The sequence below is a fragment of the Lynx rufus genome, unplaced genomic scaffold (assembly GCF_022079265.1).
Source record: "Lynx rufus isolate CCGP_SWC_20201006 ecotype Redwood Valley unplaced genomic scaffold, mLynRuf1.p SCAF_7, whole genome shotgun sequence".
Taxonomy (NCBI): domain Eukaryota; kingdom Metazoa; phylum Chordata; class Mammalia; order Carnivora; family Felidae; genus Lynx; species Lynx rufus.
In genome coordinates this window covers 41344336-41362880 of record NW_025814889.1, presented here as the reverse complement: position 1 = coordinate 41362880, position 18545 = coordinate 41344336, and the positions used below count along the sequence as shown (strand labels likewise).

Here is an 18545-nt window from a genome sequence, read left to right as displayed (position 1 = left end):
TTAATCCCTGAGTCACTCAGGTGCTCCAAAAGATTTTATTTTTGAGTAATCTGTACATCCAACATGGGGCTTGAATTCACAAGCTTGAGATCAAGAGTTGCATGTCTGTGACTGAGCCAGCCAAGCACCCCAAAACATTCTTCTTTATACACTCTCGATGCCATCTGTTCTCCCCAGGTGTTGCTGACGTGGAGAAGGTAGAGGAGAAGTCAGCAGTAGATCTGACTCCCATTGTGGTAGAGGACAAAGGTGGGTGTTTGGAGAAGCTGGTTATGATTAAAAAGGACTCTAAAACTAGATGCAAGGATTTTATCTCTGGGATAGCCCCTGGCCTCTTCCCATCCACACCCATATAGCTATTTTATCCCAAGCTAAAAGACTCCATCTGTCCCTACATATGATTGTCATGGGCCGGTGGCATCTTTTTCTGGGTTTGAGAAACAGTGTGGAGAAAGGGTGGAGGTGGCTGGATACTTGCAGCATATAATGCTGTGGGTAAAGGCCAAGGTGCTATGCTTTTGTATGGCGCTGATATTTTTCTTCTGCATATCCTGTAGAAGAGAAGAAAGAAGAAGAAGAGAAAAAAGAGGTGATGCTTCAGAATGGAGAGACCCCCAAGGACCTGAATGACGAGAAGCAGAAAAAAAATATTAAACAGCGATTTATGTTCAACATCGCAGATGGTGGTTTTACTGGTATGACAATGAGGGACCATCTGGGGTTAGAAGCATCTAAAGTGAAATTAGGGTTCCTGTACAAAGACTTCATTAGATGAGGGACTGTCAAGCTGATTCTGTGTTAGAAAGCCATAGGCATGGCATACTACTAAGATGGCATCTGTGGGGGCAGAGATAAAGAGTTTTTTGAATTCTTAAAGACATTTGTGTCTCTTTTTCTCCCCAACCTTCCCCAAATTCTCTTCAGAGTTGCACTCCCTTTGGCAGAATGAGGAGCGGGCAGCCACAGTCACCAAGAAGACTTATGAGATCTGGCATCGGCGACATGACTACTGGCTGCTGGCTGGCATCATAAAGTATCCTTTGCCTGAGGCTGGGCTGAGGTTCTTGGTGAAGGTTTCTGAAGATCCCATGTTTGAGGTTCTTTCCTTGTTTTGTTTTTCCTGAGCAATTTTCCAATAGCCATGGCTATGCCCGGTGGCAGGACATCCAGAATGACCCACGCTATGCCATCCTCAATGAACCTTTCAAGGGTGAAATGAATCGTGGCAATTTCTTAGAGATCAAGAATAAGTTTCTAGCCCGAAGGTTCAAGGTGAGCAGGATGGGGAGGAATGAAATGTTGAAGTGACAGCTTTTATTTTTATTTTATTATTTATTTATTTTGGGGAGAGGAGGAGGGGCAAAGAGAGGGAGAGAGAATCCCAAATAGGCTCTGCACTCTCAGAGACCAGACGTGGGGCTTGATCTCACAAACTGAGATCATGACCTGAGCTGAAATCAAGAGTTGAATGCTTAACCAGCTGAACCACCCAGGTGCCCTGAAATGACAGCCTTTACAGTGCAGAAGGGACTACAAAGGAGGTAGTCTATTCATGCAGCCATGCTTTTTATTGTGTTTTCCTGTGTATGTTACTTAACTTTTTATATTGTGAAAGGCTTTGTTCCCAAGTATCTTAAATATTAGAAATATGGGGGCACCTGGGTGACTCAGTCAGAAAAGCATGCCACTCTTGATTTTGGGGTTGTGAGTTCAAGCCCCACAAATACAGAGATAACTTAAATAAAAAGTTAAAAAAAAAAAGCAAAAAAATTAAGACCTAGAGACTCGAAAGTTAACCAGCTCTTCAAGGGCTGAAGATGACTGTGCCTAATAAATGACACAGACAGAATGGCACCTGGCTAACTCAGTAGGGCATGCAACTCTTGATCTCAGGGTCATGAGTTCAAGCCCCACGTTGGGCATGGAGCCTAGTTAAATACATACATACCAATAAATGACACAGACATGCAGTGGATATGTTGGGGGAACACTGTAGGTTGGAGTGTGCAGGAAAGATACAGAGATGGGACTGAATTGGATCTTTGAAGAGGGAGGGCTGTCAGTGGGCTAGTGTTACTTTTATCTGCATCTGAGAGCACCTGTGTGGATAAGGGGTGGGGTGGATGCAAAGAGGAGATGCAAAGGTAGAGCTTCATTCTCAGAATCACTAGAGTTAGTAAACCCAGGGCTGAAGAGAGTCTCAGTCTAGAATTCGGCAAACGTACATTGAGGGCACCTTTGTGCAGACCATCAAAATGGGATACCATGAAGACAAGATATGGGGATTTTAGGCTGACTGTAACTGGGGGGTAAGAAATGTACACTAATAAATCTTCAAACATGTGCCAAGCAACGAGTGGCACAGGGATACAAAAATAAGGCATGGTGCCTATTCTCAAGGAACTTTTGGTTTAAGGTAGAGGCAAATGTGTGATAAAATGAATGCCACTCTGTGTATTGGGAGGGATTCATATGGAAGTTCTCCAGGGAAAATTAGGGAGCCAGAAGAGAGCTCCCAAATGGCTTTGTGGAGAAGCTGGTATTGGAATTAAGTTTTGATTAATGTAATAGAGATAACTGGATAGAAACAGAAGGCTGTTTGAACCAACGGGATTAGGTAGGGCAGAGACCTAGAGGCAGCAGAGCTTATGGTGTTTGCAAACAGCAAGTAGTCCAGTCGGGCTGTAGAGAACACTTGTTTGGGTGATGGTGGGAGGTAGGTTGGAGAGATAGGTAAGGGTTAGAGGTCAGTAGGTGCGTTTTTTGGCACCAGATGAGAGTTTGGACTTGACCCTATAGTTAGTTAATGGGCAGGCATTGAAGGATTGTGAAGAGTTTTGATATGACCAAGGGAAATGGAAACAGCATTCATGAGATTACAGAACTGCTGTACAGTCATGAGGTAGCAAAGGCTGGGCTGTGGTGCTGGTTGTAGAAAATGAAAAGGATAAGATAAAGGAAACAAAATACCAAATAATTGATAGGATTTACTGATTTATTGTAGGGTCAGCAAACCTTTTCTATTAAAGGGCTCGATAGTAACTATTTCAGGCTTTGTGGGACATACATGTTGCAAAGACTCTCGTAGTGTGCAAGTAGCCACAGGTGATAAACGAGTAAGTATGAATGTGTTCCCATAAAACTGTATTTATTGATGCCAAAATTTGACCTTCATATAATTTTTATAAAGTGTCACAAACTGTTGATTTTTTTTCTAGCCATTTAAAAATGTAAAAAACTGGGGGCACCTGGGTGGCGCAGTCGGTTAAGCGTCCGACTTCAGCCAGGTCACGATCTCGCGGTCCGTGAGTTCGAGCCCCGCGTCAGGCTCTGGGCTGATGGCTCAGAGCCTGGAGCCTGTTTCTGATTCTGTGTCTCCCTCTCTCTCTGCCCCTCCCCCGTTCATGCTCTGTCTCTCTCTGTCCCAAAAATAAATAAACATTGAAAAAAAAAAAAAAATAAAATAAAATAAAAATGTAAAAAACTGGGGCACCTGGCTGGCTTAGTCAGTAGAGTGTGCAACTCTTGACCTTGAGGTTACAAGTTCGAGCCCTATGATGGGTGTGGAGATTACGTAGAAAAACAAGATATTTTTTTAAAAATGTAAAAAAACCATTCTTAGCTCTTGAGCCATACAAAAACAGCCAATGTGCCAGATTTTGGCCATAGACCATAGTTTTCTGACTCTTGACTGATTGGATTTGAGATACAAACTAAAGTTTTGAGCCTGAGTCACCAAGAAAAATGATCATTGGCAGTTCAGAGAAGTATGAAGAGGGAGCAGTTTGTAGAGTTAAACTTTAGAAAAAGTCCTAGTGTTCTCCCACTACCCCCATCACCATAAACAAGTGGGATCAGAGTGATCAACCACATGAGTGGGATCAGAACGCTCAGTGCTTTGAAATGAAGGTTCAAAAAGCATCATTTGCACAGAGGTGCTGGCTGAACTGGGAAAGGAGAAATCACTTAAGGGAGTGCGTTAAAAGAATAGCAAGCCAAGGGCTGGCCCTGGAGAAAGCTCATAGTATGGGACAGGAAGAGGCAGTTGGTGAAGGAGACAGGATCTGTAGATTGAAAGTAGATGCTTGGTCTGTCTGGGGATAGATTATTCTGCTTGATGAAGCATGTCCTGTGGAAGAAACAACAGCCCATTATTCTCATACTGTCCTATTTCCTGACCCCTAATGGCTTTATTGTTTTTAAGAACCAGTGGATGGATACTTGAGCAAATTAAGTCTTATAACTTCTGAAACAGCATTCTGTCCCTCGGAATATATTGCAAAGAACCTTTTACGTAGCTCCATCAGGTGACGTGTAAGTGTTCATTGCAGCATAATTTTTGGTGGTGGGGCCTGTAGGCAACCTAGATGTTCAGTTGGGACACTGGGAGTGTGCATAGGTAAAATGTGGGTTCACATCATGAAGCGTTCTAAGCAACAGAAGAAACAAAATATATGTAATAGAACAACATAAATTGAACAAATTAAAAAGATCTGAAGTGGGGAAAGGAAGAAAAAGCTTTTTATGTGTACAGAACAACATTTTGTTAAATTAGAAATATGCACATGAACCAACATTCAGTCTTCAAAAACACCAAAAACCACGCAGTAAGTATATTATAAGCGTTGCCTATGGAGGAAGGAAAGGGAATGGAAATGAGATATGGAGACAAAAGAAAATAAAATAATTTTAAAAAGTAAAACAACTTAAGTGATATGATGTGGTAGGTATATCCATAGAAGGGACTATCATGCAACCACTAAAAAGCATCTTTTGTCAGGGGCGCCTGGGTGGCTCAGTTGGTTAAGCATCCGACTTCAGCTCAGGTCATGATCTCATGGTTAGTGAGTTCAAGGCCCACATCGGGCTCTGTGCTGATGGCTCAGAGCCTGGAGCCTGTTTCGGATTCTGTGTCTCCCTCTCTGCCCCTCCCCTGCTCCTGCTCTGTCTTTCTCTGTCTCTCAAAAAATAAGTAAATGTTAAAAAAAATTTTTTAAAAAAAGCATTTTTTGTCAAGAGCAGTTAATAATAAAGGAAGGTTTTTACTATGGAATTTTGAGTGAAGCCATGATGTAGATCTATAGAGAGAGAGTGATCTCTGGTACATAAAAATATATATATGCAAAGAAAAACCAGAACGTGTTAACAGTATCTTTAGGAGGTGCAATTATTTACAATCTTAATTTTTTATACGATCTACTTTCTAAATTGAAACTATCATTTTTGTATAAGCAAATCAATAAAGGGCAAGGAGTTTTAAAAACATGGACTTCCAAATGGGGATTAAAAAAAAGCAAAAGCAATGTGATGTTGAGCTGCTTGTGTGTGGGGGAGCCATCTGTAAGGTTCTTTATGGGTTCTGAGAAGCCTGTCAAAAATCGGAGTAAGTATCAGTCCAACCCTCATCTCCTCTTTATCCTTCTCTAGCTCTTAGAACAAGCCCTGGTGATTGAGGAACAGCTGCGCCGGGCAGCTTACCTGAACATGTCCGAGGACCCTTCTCACCCTTCCATGGCCCTAAACACCCGCTTTGCTGAGGTGGAGTGTTTGGCGGAGAGTCATCAGCACCTGTCTAAGGAGTCAATGGCAGGAAACAAGCCAGCCAATGCAGTCCTGCACAAAGGTAGCCAGTGGCTCCCCTGCCTCCTGCTGACTCGGTCTCCTTCCTCCTCTCGAATACATAGTTACTCCTTGTTTCCAAAACTTTCAGAGTCCCTCTGGCTGGGATCTTTGCCTTCTTCCTTGAAAAGCTAATATCTTAGAGGCAATCAAGGACAGTGGTTCTTTGCCTCTTTTAACTCCATATATTCAAGTTCTTGGAGGTGGAAAGCAAAGCAGAATAATAGAGTATCATCTGAGATAATTTAGAGGTGACTTCAGGTGATTTAAGATCCAGTTAGATTCTAGATCCCTTTCAACATTTTGTTTCTAACTAAAGTTCAAACATGGGGGGGTGGGGTGGAGGGTGAAATGAGGAAAAAAAGGCTGTTACAAAGGAAGGAGGAGATAGCTCCAAAAGCTGGAGAGGGAAGATGATGAAAAAAGGAAACAACAGGAATAAGCTTCTCTCATGGAGGGAGAATACAGACGAGACAATATGGAGCAAAGTGCATTGAGGGCTAAGTGGCATAAAAAAGCATAGCATCATGGACAGTTGGAAGTGGAATATAAGAAGTAGTAACTTGGGTATGGTGGAGGCCAGTCAGGTGACTCTGACTGACAGACCATACTCCAGCACATCAGTCACTTGGATCACTGAGAAGTAACAGAGGGGCCTGGTTCACCGTGCTAAGAAGGATCTCAGTCTTGACTACCACAGCTCACCATCTGTTTCCCCCTGCACCCTTACCCCATGCAGTTCTGAAACAGCTAGAAGAACTGCTGAGTGACATGAAAGCCGATGTGACTCGACTCCCAGCTACTATAGCCCGAATTCCCCCAGTTGCTGTGAGGCTACAGATGTCAGAGCGTAACATTCTCAGCCGCCTGGCAAACCGAGCACCCGAACCTACTCCACAGCAGGTAGAGTGTTTTCTTCTGGCCAGCTGTTCCAGCAGAGCCAGTCTGGAACTTGTAATATTGCTCTCCTGGTTGGGGGGTGCAGGGGCTTACCGGTGAGTTCCCTTGGGATCAGGTAGATTCCTATGGTTTGGAATTCTGACTCCCTTGGCTCTCTTTCCTGTAGGTAGCCCAGCAGCAGTGAAGATCCGGATCGATGATACCACCTCCACCGCTGAGCAGTGACCTTCCTCACTTTCCCTTGCCCAGCTTCTCCCCTGGGGCCTGAGAGACCCTCTCCTTCCTTCTGCCCCATCTTCCACATTGTAAAGGAACAGCCCCCAGTGCACTGGGGAAGGGGAGGGAGTGAGGGGCGGTGGTGCCCTTCCTGCTGGAGAGACATGCAGCAGTAGCGCCGGCGCCATCTGCAGGGAGCTGGCGGGCTGGCCTTCTGGGCCCTGGCTTCTCCCCACCGTAACGCCTGTTACACACAAACTCTTGTGGGTTCCCGCCAGGCTTGAAGAAAACGATCTGAATTTCTTCCTCCTTTTGGTTTTATTTTGTTGGTTTATTTTGTGTTTTCTTTTCTCCTTTTTTGGGGGTATTCAGAGTGGGCCGGGCCCCTGGGCGAGACACAGCTACCTCTGTTGGCATCTTTTTAATACCAGGAACCCAGCGGCTCCAGCCACTGAGCAGCTAGAATGAAATAAAGTGGAAAAAAAAAAAAAAAAAAAAGAAAAGAACCAAAAGCATAAAAAACCACAGCAAATTTCTTGATGAAAATTGAAAATAAAAGTTTCCTTGTATTTTAGTGCTCTGGTTCAGTGTGGGTGTAGGTGCAGGTGGATGAGTGTGTATGACAGGAGCTCTGGGAAATGTGTATTTGAAACCTAAGGGGGTCACCTTGTGTTCTGATATTCTTTAGAAGAGCCATGTTCTGCGTGCATGTGCCTTATGTGGTGGGGATCAAGGATGACTGCCACCTGGAAAATGCGAGGCTCCAAAACCATACTTGGGTTCATACCCTGTACTACTGATTCATGGCTTTGTGACCTGAGGGAGTTAACTTACCTGGGCTGTAGATTTCTCCTATAAAATAAAGATATCTTCTTCATAGAGTTGTGAAGATAAAAATAGTAAAGTGCTTGGAAATGTTTTTAACAGCTGCTAAGCACCGCCTTAGTGTTTACTTGGAGGAAGGCTGTAATTTTTTCTTAACTAATGTGAAATTAGGACACAAGAAGCCTTGTTCTAGCCTCTAGAGATGTGAACCCAGGCAGAGACGAACCTTACTTAACGGGCTGAGCGGGGGTTTTGGGGGCCGAAGAAGCGGGTCTCCTAATCAAAGGCCTGGGAGGTGAGAAGCATGCGATTCCTTGGTCTTGAGACGATGGTAGGGCGGAGGAGGGCCGAAGTCTCACGCCCTGGTTGGAGGAGCGGCGGCGTGGAGGTACCACTTTTTCCCACTGATACCTGCAATGAGGCAAGAGGCCAACCCTTTGCGGACGGGGGTGGGGTGTGTGGGGTGGAGGGGGGCGTTGAAAAGCGTTCCGTCCGCATTGCTTTCTCCGCTCCCGGGGACTAAGTGGAAGCGGTCCACCTGCGAATTTCCTCCGGCGGTGCTGCAGCCAGCCTCGCGCGCGTTCCCAGGGGGAGCCTACGTTCTGGGTTCTGCGGCCGACCGGAAGAGGCGGGGCTACGAGGCGGGAGCGCTCTGTGCGCCTGCGTGAAACATTTCCGTAGCGTGTGGTGTCCGACCCTAGTCTCAGAGTGCACGTGGAGTGCCGAGCCGCTTATCCAGGGGCCTCTCGGGCCTGGACCCTGTTTCAAGTGAGCCGAGGCTTCGGGTGGGTGTGAAGGAAGTTGGGGAAGGGTGACTGCACTGACTCAGACTGGGGCGTCGGGAGGGGGACGTAGTACAAATGGTGTGGGACCCAAGGGCCGGGTCCAGCATAAAATGGAGGTTTTGTCATGCCATTAGGGGCTGTTGGGAGTGCTGAGTCGAGATTCGAGGCGATTCCCTTTCCCAGTCTAATATGCTAAGTATGCGGTCTCCGTTTCCCTTTCCAATATGCGCGACTCTACCTTCTCCCATTTTTCTTTTCCCCAGTACTATGGGGCGCAAGTTGGACCCTGCAAAGGAGAAGCGCGGGCCAGGCCGTAAGGCCCGGAAACAGAAGGGTGCTGAGACCGAAGTAGCCAGATTCTTGCCTGCAGGTAAGGGTTAGGCCTGGCCTCCTCCCCTCACCTCCTCCCTTCTCCAGTTCTTTAGGTTTTGCTCCAGTTTTTCATCTGTATCATATCCCCTTCCGTTGTTAGTCTCTGTAGTCACTGTTCAAGTAGACTTTTCTTTGAGCCGAGTTACCGAATTTAGACAGTTTCTAGAGAAACCAGAGTATATTGTGTGAGTTATTAGAAAGTAAGTATGAATCAAACACTGTCCTTAGCACTTACAGAAGACGTAGCAGGGACTGAAGCACCCATGCAAGGGGAGGTCCAGTTTAACATTGAAGGAATTTAGACGACCTACACAGTTAGAGTTTAAAAAGATTTTAAGCTGGGGGACACCTGGATGACTCAGTTAAGAGTCCGGCTCTTGATCTCAGCCCAGGTCTTGATCTCAGGTCACGATCTCACAGTTTGAGGGATGGAGCCCCTTGTAGGGCTCTGTACAGCGCAGAGCCTGCTTGGGATTCTTTCTCTCTTTTCTCTATGCCTCTCTTTCTCTGTCTGCACCTGCCCTGCTTGTGCTCACTCAAAATAAATAAATAAATGTTAAAAAAAAAAAAAGATTGTAAGCTGGGTTTTGGAAGATGGTTGACATGTTAGTAAGTGGAAGTTGAGAAGAAAGTGGTCACCATCAACTAGTTGTGTTTTGGAGGGCATGGCTATGGCAAGGCACAGATCTGATTCCCACATGTCTGCTGCATGGAAGGCTGGGGTGGGAGAGAAGAATGGACAGGTACTTTGTGTTGGGCATTTAGAGAAAACAGTGCAGATTATTGAGGTATTAGAAAGTGCTAGGCACTATACTGAAGCTTTTGGATACATTATCTTGCCTCATTCGTCTCGTTCTCTTAGCGCCCTGTGAGAGAGGCATTGTTAAGGAGATGAAAGCTGAGAGATTAAGTAACTTGGTCGTGTAAATGACAGGGCTGAGATTTAAACTTTCTATTTCTTGGAGAACATAAGAAAAAATCACCTACAAAGGTAAAATCTGTGGTTGGTTACTGAGTAAATTGAGAGGAAAGGAAAGGAGAAGACAAGACAGTTTTGTTTGTTACATAACTTCGTCCATTTCTTACAGACTTAGCAGTGTTTGAAATGGTGGAGCTTCTACAGGTCTTTCAACTCCTTCAGTCTTCTGTTGGCAGACTTACCGGCAATGGCAGAAGTGGTAGTATAGGGACCACAGTGCCAGATCTGCGCAGCTTAGTCTTTGCATCTTGGTTTTGCCACAGAAGGAGCAAGTGTATGTGCCATGCTGGCTTATTTCAGATTGTTTTCACCATTTTCCTGAAGGAGGAATCATAACGGGTCCCATGTTTACCAACCCATTACCAGCTCAGACCTTTGGTGCGTTTAGCCATGTCTCTGTACACTAGGTCCAAGGCCAGAGAGAAAAGATGAATTTTGAATCTTTTGTTTTCAAGATGGTAGTAATGCTATTGATTGAAATCAGAAGCCTGGAGGGAGGCCCAGTTTGGATTTGGGTGATGCACAACCAGATGGAGATCATCTTTACATCTCTCATCCAACTCTTCCTGGAGGGCTATGAAGCAAGTTACAACCTACTCCCTTTAATTAGTGAATTAATTTTTTCTTCACTTTTATTTTCTAATGTTCTTTTTTCGTTTCCCCTGTGACCTACTGTTTTGCCTCTCTCTCTTTTTTAAATACAGCGGGTGATGAAAGTTCTAAGAGGCTGTCTAGTCGTGCTCGAAAAAGGTGAGTGTGGGTGTCCAGACTTCCATAGACGAAATTGGTACTGTTCATCTTTAGTCACATGATTACATGTGATCATACTGATGGAAAGGGTTGTTTGGGGACTGTTGCACTTCTATGCATTTCTATGGCAGAGTCTAAAGGTGTGTTCTGTTTCCTCCACATATCGTTTCAGGGCAGCCAAGAGAAGGTTGGGTTCTGCTGAAGCCCTTGAGATGCCTAAGTTTCCTGGGGCCAAACCATTCCCTGGAAAGTTACCAAAAGGTCAGTGAACATAGGAGCTGTGTGCTACATGAGAAGTCCTCTACGTCCTGGGTAGGGAAGGACTTGTTGAGCATTTCTGGAGTGAAAGGAACAGCCAGAGGACATTTTTAGGGGTAGAAAGTACAGGGTTCATCAGTGTGTTCCTGCCATCAGTCTAGGATTATTCAAACCCTTAGGAGTCTCTGGAGGAGCTGTCCAGACACCTGGTAAGAAGGGAGCCCAGTCCTTACTCCGTGCTTCTCAAGGCAAGAAGCGTCCAGCACCAACCCACAGCAGTGAGGAGGAAGAGGAGGAAGACGACTCCGAAGAGGATGATGTGGTGAACCAGGGGGGCCTCTGGGACTCTGAGGACAGTGACGCTGATATGATAGATGACTATGGCGCTGACTCCACTTCAGAGGACGATGATGAAGGTGAAGAGGTGAGGTTTCTCTCTGTGGATGTTCAGGAAGGGATCCTTGCCTTTTAGTTTTTCCAGATCCTTTTTTTTTTTTTTTTTTTACATTTGTTTATTTTTGAGAGACAGAGTGAGACAAAGTGAGAGTAGGGGAGGGGCAGAGAGAGGGAGACATAGAATCTGGAGCAGGCTCCAGGCTCTGAGCTGTCAGCACAGAGCCTAACATGGGGCTCGAACTCATGAACCTCTAGATCATGACCTGAGCTGAAGTCAGACGCTTAACTGACTGAGTCACCCAGGCGCCCCTAGTTTTTCCAGATCCTTGAGAATATCCGTCAGTGATGAGGATACGTGGAGTAGAGAAAAGGGGTTTTAGCATTCCGCCACTGTTTTCCTGTCATCTGTGTTTTTGCTCAGTGCACATACAAGTATAGAAAAGCTGTAAGATAGAGCATTTTGAAATAGGAGACTGTTCAGTGGTGGTGAGGATATGGTCAGGGGAATCTTTGAATGCCCAATGTGAGGGGAATAGAAATGCATACACATTTTTTATAAAGCATTTGGTATCTGAGAACCTTAGGAGTTTCTTCCTTTTGACCTAGTAATTCCGTTTAAGATGATGATCCAGAATGTGGACAAAGATTTATTCACATTTATGTAGGGGTTCCTGGCTGGCTCAGTTGGTAGAACATGCAACTGTTGATTTCAGGGTTGTTAGTTTGAGCCCCATGTTGGGTGTAGAGATTACTTAAAAAAAAAAAATCTGGGGCGCCTGGGTGGCTCAGTCAGTTGGGCGTCCGACTTCGGCTCAGGTCATGATCTCATGGTCCGTGAGTTTGAGCCCCATGTCGGGCTCTGTGCTGACAGCTCAGAGCCTGGAGCCTGTTTCAGATTCTGTGTCTCCCTCTTTCTCTCTCCTCCCCCGCTCATGCTCTTTTCTCAAAAATAAATAAATGTTAAAAAAATAAAAATTAAAAAAAATCTAAAAAAAAATTATCTATGTATTACACAATTAGTATATGTTAGGAAAACTCAGGTGATACAGGGTTGTATAGGATGAAAAGAAAGTTCCCATTTGCACTGTTTCTCACAGTCTGCCTTTTCTCTACAGAGTTACTGTTAGGAGATTTGCAGACACCTTGTGGACCTTAATGCCCAAAACTCTGAAAACTGCCAAAATAACCAATATGCTTCAGTAAATTATGGTTCATTTATATACTAAATTAACATTTGGCCGTTATGTCTATGAAAATGCTGGTGATCTGTGAATGAATGAAAAAAGGCAGGAAACACATGTGAAAATGCATCACGATTTCAACTATGAAAAATAGTATGTCTGGAAGAAATGTGGCAAACTGGATATCCAAGGACAATTTTTGTCTCTTCTGTATACATATGGGGGTGTATTAACATTCAGAACTTTTAATGGGAAGTGAGTTACACACAAAAGTAGAATAGTGTGATGAAACTCTATGATGTTACTTAGTTTCAACAATGGTTGACATATTCACTTCTATTCACTTCTTTAGCTTTCCTCCTTCTTTCTGAGAGTTACATTTGCATTTAGGAAACAAAGTACAGAGATGGGATACTACTTGGGAGGGTGACAGAGCAGGCTTTGCATTACTAGCCCCTGCCTCTTTTTTCAGCTGCTGCCCATTGAGAGGGCTGCCCGGAAGCAAAAGGCCCAGGAAGCTGTTGCTGGGTGAGTTTTGGAAACTCTTAGGATGGAGCCCAGGCAACAGCTGGGATGAAGGAATTGAGGAAGGAGGAGGTGTCTGTTTTCGTCTGTGAATCACTGTTTCTGGACCTGTTTGTAGGAGCCAATGGAGTGAGGAGGAGACTGAGGAGGAGGAGGAGGAAGCCGAGGAAGAATCCCCTGAGTCAGGCCCTCAAAAGAATGATGAGACAGATGGGGGCCTGCAGATCAATGTGGATGAGGAGGAGCCCTTTGTGCTGCCCTCTGCTGGGGAGATAGAGCAGGATATCCTTCCAATACAGGGTGAGGGGTAGGGAGAAGGTGCTTGAGAGAGGGGATTTCCAGGCCCTGGGACATCACCAAACAGTTCCTTAACACGTCCACATGCCCAGACTCCAGACTTGCAACGAATTCACAAGCGCATCCAAGATATAGTGGCAGTGCTGCGTGACTTTGGGACGCAGCGGGAGGAAGGTAGATCTCGTTCTGAATATCTGCACCGGCTTCAGAAGGATCTGGCCACTTACTACTCCTATGGAGACTTCCTGCTTGGCAAGCTCATGGACGTCTTTCCTCTGTCTGAGGTAATGAATTCTAATCTAAGGCCCCTTCTGCTTTTCTTATCTTCTCTGTTTTACCCTGAATGAGGAAGGCAGTCCATCTCCTTGCTCTTTTCTCTTCTGGCTGAGCTCCTTGGCCAGCCTGACTTGCTCCCTGCCATTTTGCTTCCTCAGTTGGTGGAGTTCTTAGAAGCTAATGAGGTACCTCGGCCCATCACACTCAGGACCAATACCTTGAAAACCCGGCGCCGAGACCTTGCTCAGGTGAGGGCTGGATTTTGAGATTTATCTCAGGGAAGTGTTGACTTCTAACCCCAGAGACTCCTCTTTCTCACTCTGAAGGGGGTTGGGGGGCTGGGGTCTTAGTACGTAAGCATTTCTTGTACAGGCATGATCCCAGGAGGCAAACCCAGGCAGGCTTAGTGTCATGCTGGATTTATCTGACTGACTCAGGGCCCAGGACCTCTGTGGAGTGGGAGACTCATCCCTTCAGCCTCTGTTCCTTGTGACGGGGTTAGGACGCTGGCATCAGGGAAAAAGTGCTGCCTCAGAACAAAATGGGAGTTGTCTGCCTTTTAGATCATTGAAGAGTTGGTAAAACTGTGGTTCCTGCCCCCAGAAAAAGACATGACACACATGAACAAACAGTATTTTAAACTCCTCGTTTCCAAGGGTTCAGGGACCCCATGGTAAAGACCACTGTTCTACGGTTAGTGGTGTGGCGTTGTATGTAGTCTTTCTCCTGGTGCATAGGTAACCTACCTGATCATTATCTTTAGTGTGTTGTGATGTTACATTTTTGGATGGCAGCGGTGCCTGAGGCTTTTGGAAAATCAGAGTTCAGTTCCAGGAAACAAAAGGACAGGAGCTGGCAGTCTGCTCCATTGGGCTGGAATTCAGACCTTGAGTTGGAGCCTCAGGCTAAGGGAAAGGACATCATAGGATGGTATGGGAGAGGCCACAGCCAATGAGTCTGTGGTGATTGTATCGTGACTACAAGCTCTGGAAGTGGTGGTGCCACAGGCCTCAGTAGAACCACGTTTTCATATTTTCACCTGTTTTCTGGGTGTAGGAACCTACAAGGTCTTAAAATCTTCGTTTTATCTTCAGGCGCTAATTAACCGTGGAGTTAACCTGGATCCCCTGGGCAAGTGGTCAAAGACTGGACTGGTGGTATATGATTCTTCAGTGCCCATTGGTAAGTGTTCGCTGCCTGGAAGCCCTTCTGTCCCTGCCCTCGTCCCAGCATGTCACAGATGGGTGTCCTTCCACAGGTGCTACCCCCGAGTACCTGGCTGGGCACTATATGCTTCAAGGAGCCTCGAGTATGTTGCCAGTCATGGCCTTGGCACCCCAGGAACACGAGCGGATCCTGGACATGTGTTGTGCTCCTGGAGGAAAGACTAGCTACATAGGTATGAGAAGGGAAGGTGGGGTAGGAGCCATTTGGCTTTCTGCTTTTGGAGTAGATGGGGTTGCTAACTTACTAGTGTGCAAGAAAACCATACACAAGCAACTAGCAGAGTAGTGAGGAGTGTAGGTTCTGGAGCCAGCCTGGTCCAGCCCCATGTGTGCCACTAACTACCCATATGACCTCAGGCGAGCCCCTGGTCTTCTCTCGTTATCTGTAAAATGGGGTGGTAAGTGTCCTTGACTTGGGGGTTATATTATGCTTGGGTTGTTAGGATTAAGATACACTGTTAGAAGTCCTTGGTCAAGTGTTCAGCACATAAGTAGTCATAACCATTTCATTTAGCTGTTAGCACCAAAAAGATGTTCGGTAACAGCGAAAAAAACCACACCAGCAGTCTTGTTCATCTCAGAGTGCAGATTGGGTAGACCCGTACAGTAGACTGTGGGGAGGAGGCTTATTGGGAGTGAAGTTGCCTTGAAGCAGTGAGACTTCACTTACGGGTTCTTGGGCAGGAGGGTGGCCAGCGGGTGTGGAGGCAGAGGAGCTGGCTGGTGAGCACTGTGCCCTCTCTCCCCTCAGCCCAGCTGATGAAGAACACAGGTGTGATTCTTGCCAATGATGCCAATGCTGAGCGGCTCAAGAGCGTCGTGGGTAATCTGCACCGGTTGGGAGTCACTAACACCATCATCAGCCACTACGATGGGCGTCAGTTCCCCAAGGTGGGGTTTCCCTATGTGTGTCTCTCTTGAGGTCTTCCAGTTCACCTGTCCCCTTCCTTGACCTCACGGTATTTAGACTTGCTCCTAGGAAATAATGGTGCGGTACAGGTTGCCAAAACATCTAACTAACCTACCCCTTCTCCCCAGGTGGTGGGGGGCTTTGACCGAGTACTTTTGGATGCACCCTGCAGTGGCACCGGGGTCATCTCCAAAGACCCAGCTGTGAAGACTAACAAGGTGAGGAGTTGGGGGATGGGGCTAAGCGTGGGAGTGGGGGCCAGCTGAGAGGGCTTGGCTGGGCCTTGCAGAGGTGGAATGGGAGGTAGAGGGGCACCTTGAGCAGTTAGTAGCTCGCCTCTTCTGAGGCTGCCTTTTGAAGTTTTGACACCCTCGTATCGGTCTCTCCTTGGGACAGGATGAGAAGGACATCCTGCGTTGTGCTCACCTTCAGAAGGAGTTGCTCCTGAGTGCTATTGACTCTGTCAATGCCACCTCCAAGACAGGTGGCTACCTTGTCTACTGCACTTGTTCCATCATGGTGAGGCCTTTGTTGTGGCAGAGCAAGAGGGGACAGGGCTAGGGGTCTCTTTGCCCCTTAGAGCTCTCTTCAACTCCAGCTCTGCTTTTCCGTCCATTTTTGTCTCCCCCACATATCCAGGTGGAAGAGAATGAGTGGGTGGTAGACTATGCCCTGAAAAAGAGGAATGTGCGGTTGGTGCCCACAGGTCTAGACTTTGGCCAGGAAGGTTTTACTCGCTTTCGAGAAAGGCGCTTCCACCCCACTCTGCGTTCTACCCGCCGCTTCTATCCTCACACCCACAATATGGATGGTTTCTTTATTGCCAAGTTCAAGAAATTCTCTAATTCTATCCCTCAATCCCAAACAGGTAAGCAGTCTGCTCTTTCTCCCCTTCATCACCCACCACCTTTGCTCTCTCTGCCTTGAAAGAGGCGTGTGACGCAGGGAAGGGAGGTACTTCTGCCTCCCTTACACCAGCCTTTGCGTGCTTGGATGAGAAGCCTCTTTCATTTCAGTTAGAATTGTTCCGGAGCCTGGACCCCATTTGAGTGTATGTTAAAGCACACGTACAGATGGGGACTTTTCCCTTGATTCTGCCAAGTCGCTGCAGTCTTTCGGCCCTAGATGCACTCCCAGTGCAGTTGTGGTTTCTTTTCCTTCTTGGCCAAGGGGTGCCTTCCTGGTAATAGACCTCTGCTGGTCCAGCACTGTCAGCACCGGGTTGGCACAAGTCTCCTCAGAACTATCAGCAGTTCTCTGAGTCCATCACGTTAATTGCAGCTCTTTTTCTCAGTCATCTTGAGTCTGGCCTGGATCTCAGAGAGAAGGGTGGGGTTTCTGGAACAGGCTTGATGGTGCTGCATGCTGGGATATAACCCAGGTTTAGTTAGAAGAGGGAGAGGCAGGTTTCTTGGACTACAAATTGTGACTTATTGAGTTGATTTATTTATTTACTTATTTAAGTAACTTCTTAAGTTCAAGCCCAGCATGGGGCTTGAACTCATTACCCTGAGATCAAGAATCATGTGCTCTACTGACTGAGCCAGCCAGGTGCCCTGATTTTTTTTTTTTTTTCTTTATAAATAATGTCCCTCACAAAAGTCACATCTGAATGTTAACAGAAACCTTAAGAACTAGAACTAGAGAAATTTGCTGTAACTTTTTTTTTCACTGTAACTTGAAAAGTACCTATTTAATGTCATTTCTCACTTATGTCTTACTGGCTTGTTTCTGGTTGCTATGTGTGACTTATTTTCTTGTATCTCATCAAAATCCACATGAAAAAAAAAATGATTTAAAAAGCCCAGTGCTTCAGGTGTATTCAGGATTTCCCTCCTTCTCAGAGTGCCTTGTTACCTCCTGCCCTCAAGGGGACAGAGCTTCGTTTGAAACCTTTTTGCCTATGGGTGGGGAATGATCCCTTTCTCGTAATTTATTTTTTGATCCTTTTTTCCTTAATACGAGGTTCAAATATGACTTGAGTAAAGGCCAGGTGATGTTAAGTAATACGAATTTAGGTAGTGTGCTCTTAGGCACTATCCCAGCTGTGTGGAACACTTGGCCAACAGTACCCAGGCAGTTTTCTTAATACCATTTACCTGCTCCACTAATGATGAGGATCCAGTGATGAGGCCCATTTTCTCAAACCATATGCTTAATTTTAAACCAGGAAATTCTGCAGCTTCCACCCCTACAAACCTAGACTTGCCTGAGGTGAAAGATCAGATGACCCCCAAGCCTAAGGGCAGCAGCCATCCTGCCAAGAAAGCCAGAGTGGCTGTGAAAGCAAAGCAGCAGTTGCAGAAACGGCAACATCCCAAGAAGGCCTCCTTCCAGAAGCAGAATGGCATCTCCAAAGGGACAGACTCCAGTTCGCCTACTGTATCTTGTGACACAAAGTCCCAAGCTTCTTCTAAGCTCCAAGATAGCAGCCAGCCAGCTCAAAAAGCTGAAGTGATCAGGGGACCAAAGGTGCCTAGGAAACTAAAGCAACAGTCAGCTATGCCACAGGCCTCCAAGAAAGTTGGCTTCCGAAAGCAGAATGCTTCCAGGGGCACGGACACGGAAGTGCCAGTGCTATCCCTCTCCAAGACCCAGGCCGCTCTCAAGCCTGAGGACTGTGATCAGCCCCTTGGAAACAGCAAAAGGGCTGAGAAGGTAAAGCAGCAATTGCCAGAACAGCCTTTCAAGAAAGCTGCCTTCCGGAAGCATAATGGCACCCCCAAGGGGCCTGAGACTTCCACTGTGTCCCTTCTCAGTTCCAGCCGGCCCCCACCAGCGAAGAGGAGAAAATCTCAGTCCAGAGGCAGCAGCCATCTGTCGTCTTAGACGAATGGTTGAAAGTAGGCAGGGGTGGTTCATTACTGTTAATCACTGGTTTGGAACTATGGCCTCTGTGAGGTTGGTGTCCCCACTGTGCATATGAAATCTAATACACATTTTATACTCTCTGGCCACTGTGTGTTTTTTGAGGGGACTGGGTCCTGGCTTTGCTGCTTAAGGGTAGGGCTGGGAAGGTGGGACAGGGAC

The 18545-nt window shown here is 46.2% G+C and overlaps 2 protein-coding genes across 9 annotated transcripts in view; both read left to right on the top strand.

Annotated features, from left to right (window-relative positions):
• CHD4 (chromodomain helicase DNA binding protein 4) overlaps positions 1-7612 on the top strand; it is a 30688-nt gene extending 23076 nt beyond the window's left edge. For 4 of the 7 annotated variants that reach the window (XM_047065892.1, XM_047065894.1, XM_047065891.1 and 1 more), the window contains exons 34-40: positions 178-249; positions 558-695; positions 925-1033; positions 1140-1272; positions 5428-5626; positions 6359-6522; positions 6686-7612. In XM_047065892.1, the coding sequence (XP_046921848.1) occupies positions 178-249; positions 558-695; positions 925-1033; positions 1140-1272; positions 5428-5626; positions 6359-6522; positions 6686-6703 (833 nt within the window). In that variant the 3' untranslated portion in view covers positions 6704-7612. The remainder of the gene's footprint in view (positions 1-177; positions 250-557; positions 696-924; positions 1034-1139; positions 1273-5427; positions 5627-6358; positions 6523-6685) is intronic. The other 3 variants (XM_047065888.1, XM_047065893.1, XM_047065890.1) reach the window with 1 other exon arrangement.
• Positions 7613-8227: 615 nt separating this feature from the next.
• On the top strand, positions 8228-18469 carry NOP2 (NOP2 nucleolar protein). 2 transcript variants are annotated; one of them, XM_047065901.1, is made up of 16 exons: positions 8228-8328; positions 8609-8715; positions 10401-10446; positions 10619-10707; positions 10884-11128; positions 12754-12809; positions 12925-13088; positions 13188-13387; positions 13538-13627; positions 14474-14561; positions 14638-14778; positions 15357-15496; positions 15644-15733; positions 15912-16034; positions 16155-16383; positions 17686-18469. In XM_047065901.1, exons 2-16 carry the CDS (start codon positions 8613-8615, stop codon positions 18342-18344), a joined length of 2463 nt encoding a protein of 820 aa, XP_046921857.1. In that variant the 5' UTR covers positions 8228-8328; positions 8609-8612; the 3' UTR covers positions 18345-18469. The 2 variants fall into 2 exon arrangements, with proteins under 2 accessions (XP_046921857.1, XP_046921858.1); XM_047065902.1 differs by having other exon boundaries at positions 8248-8345.
• Positions 18470-18545: the final 76 nt, after the last annotated feature.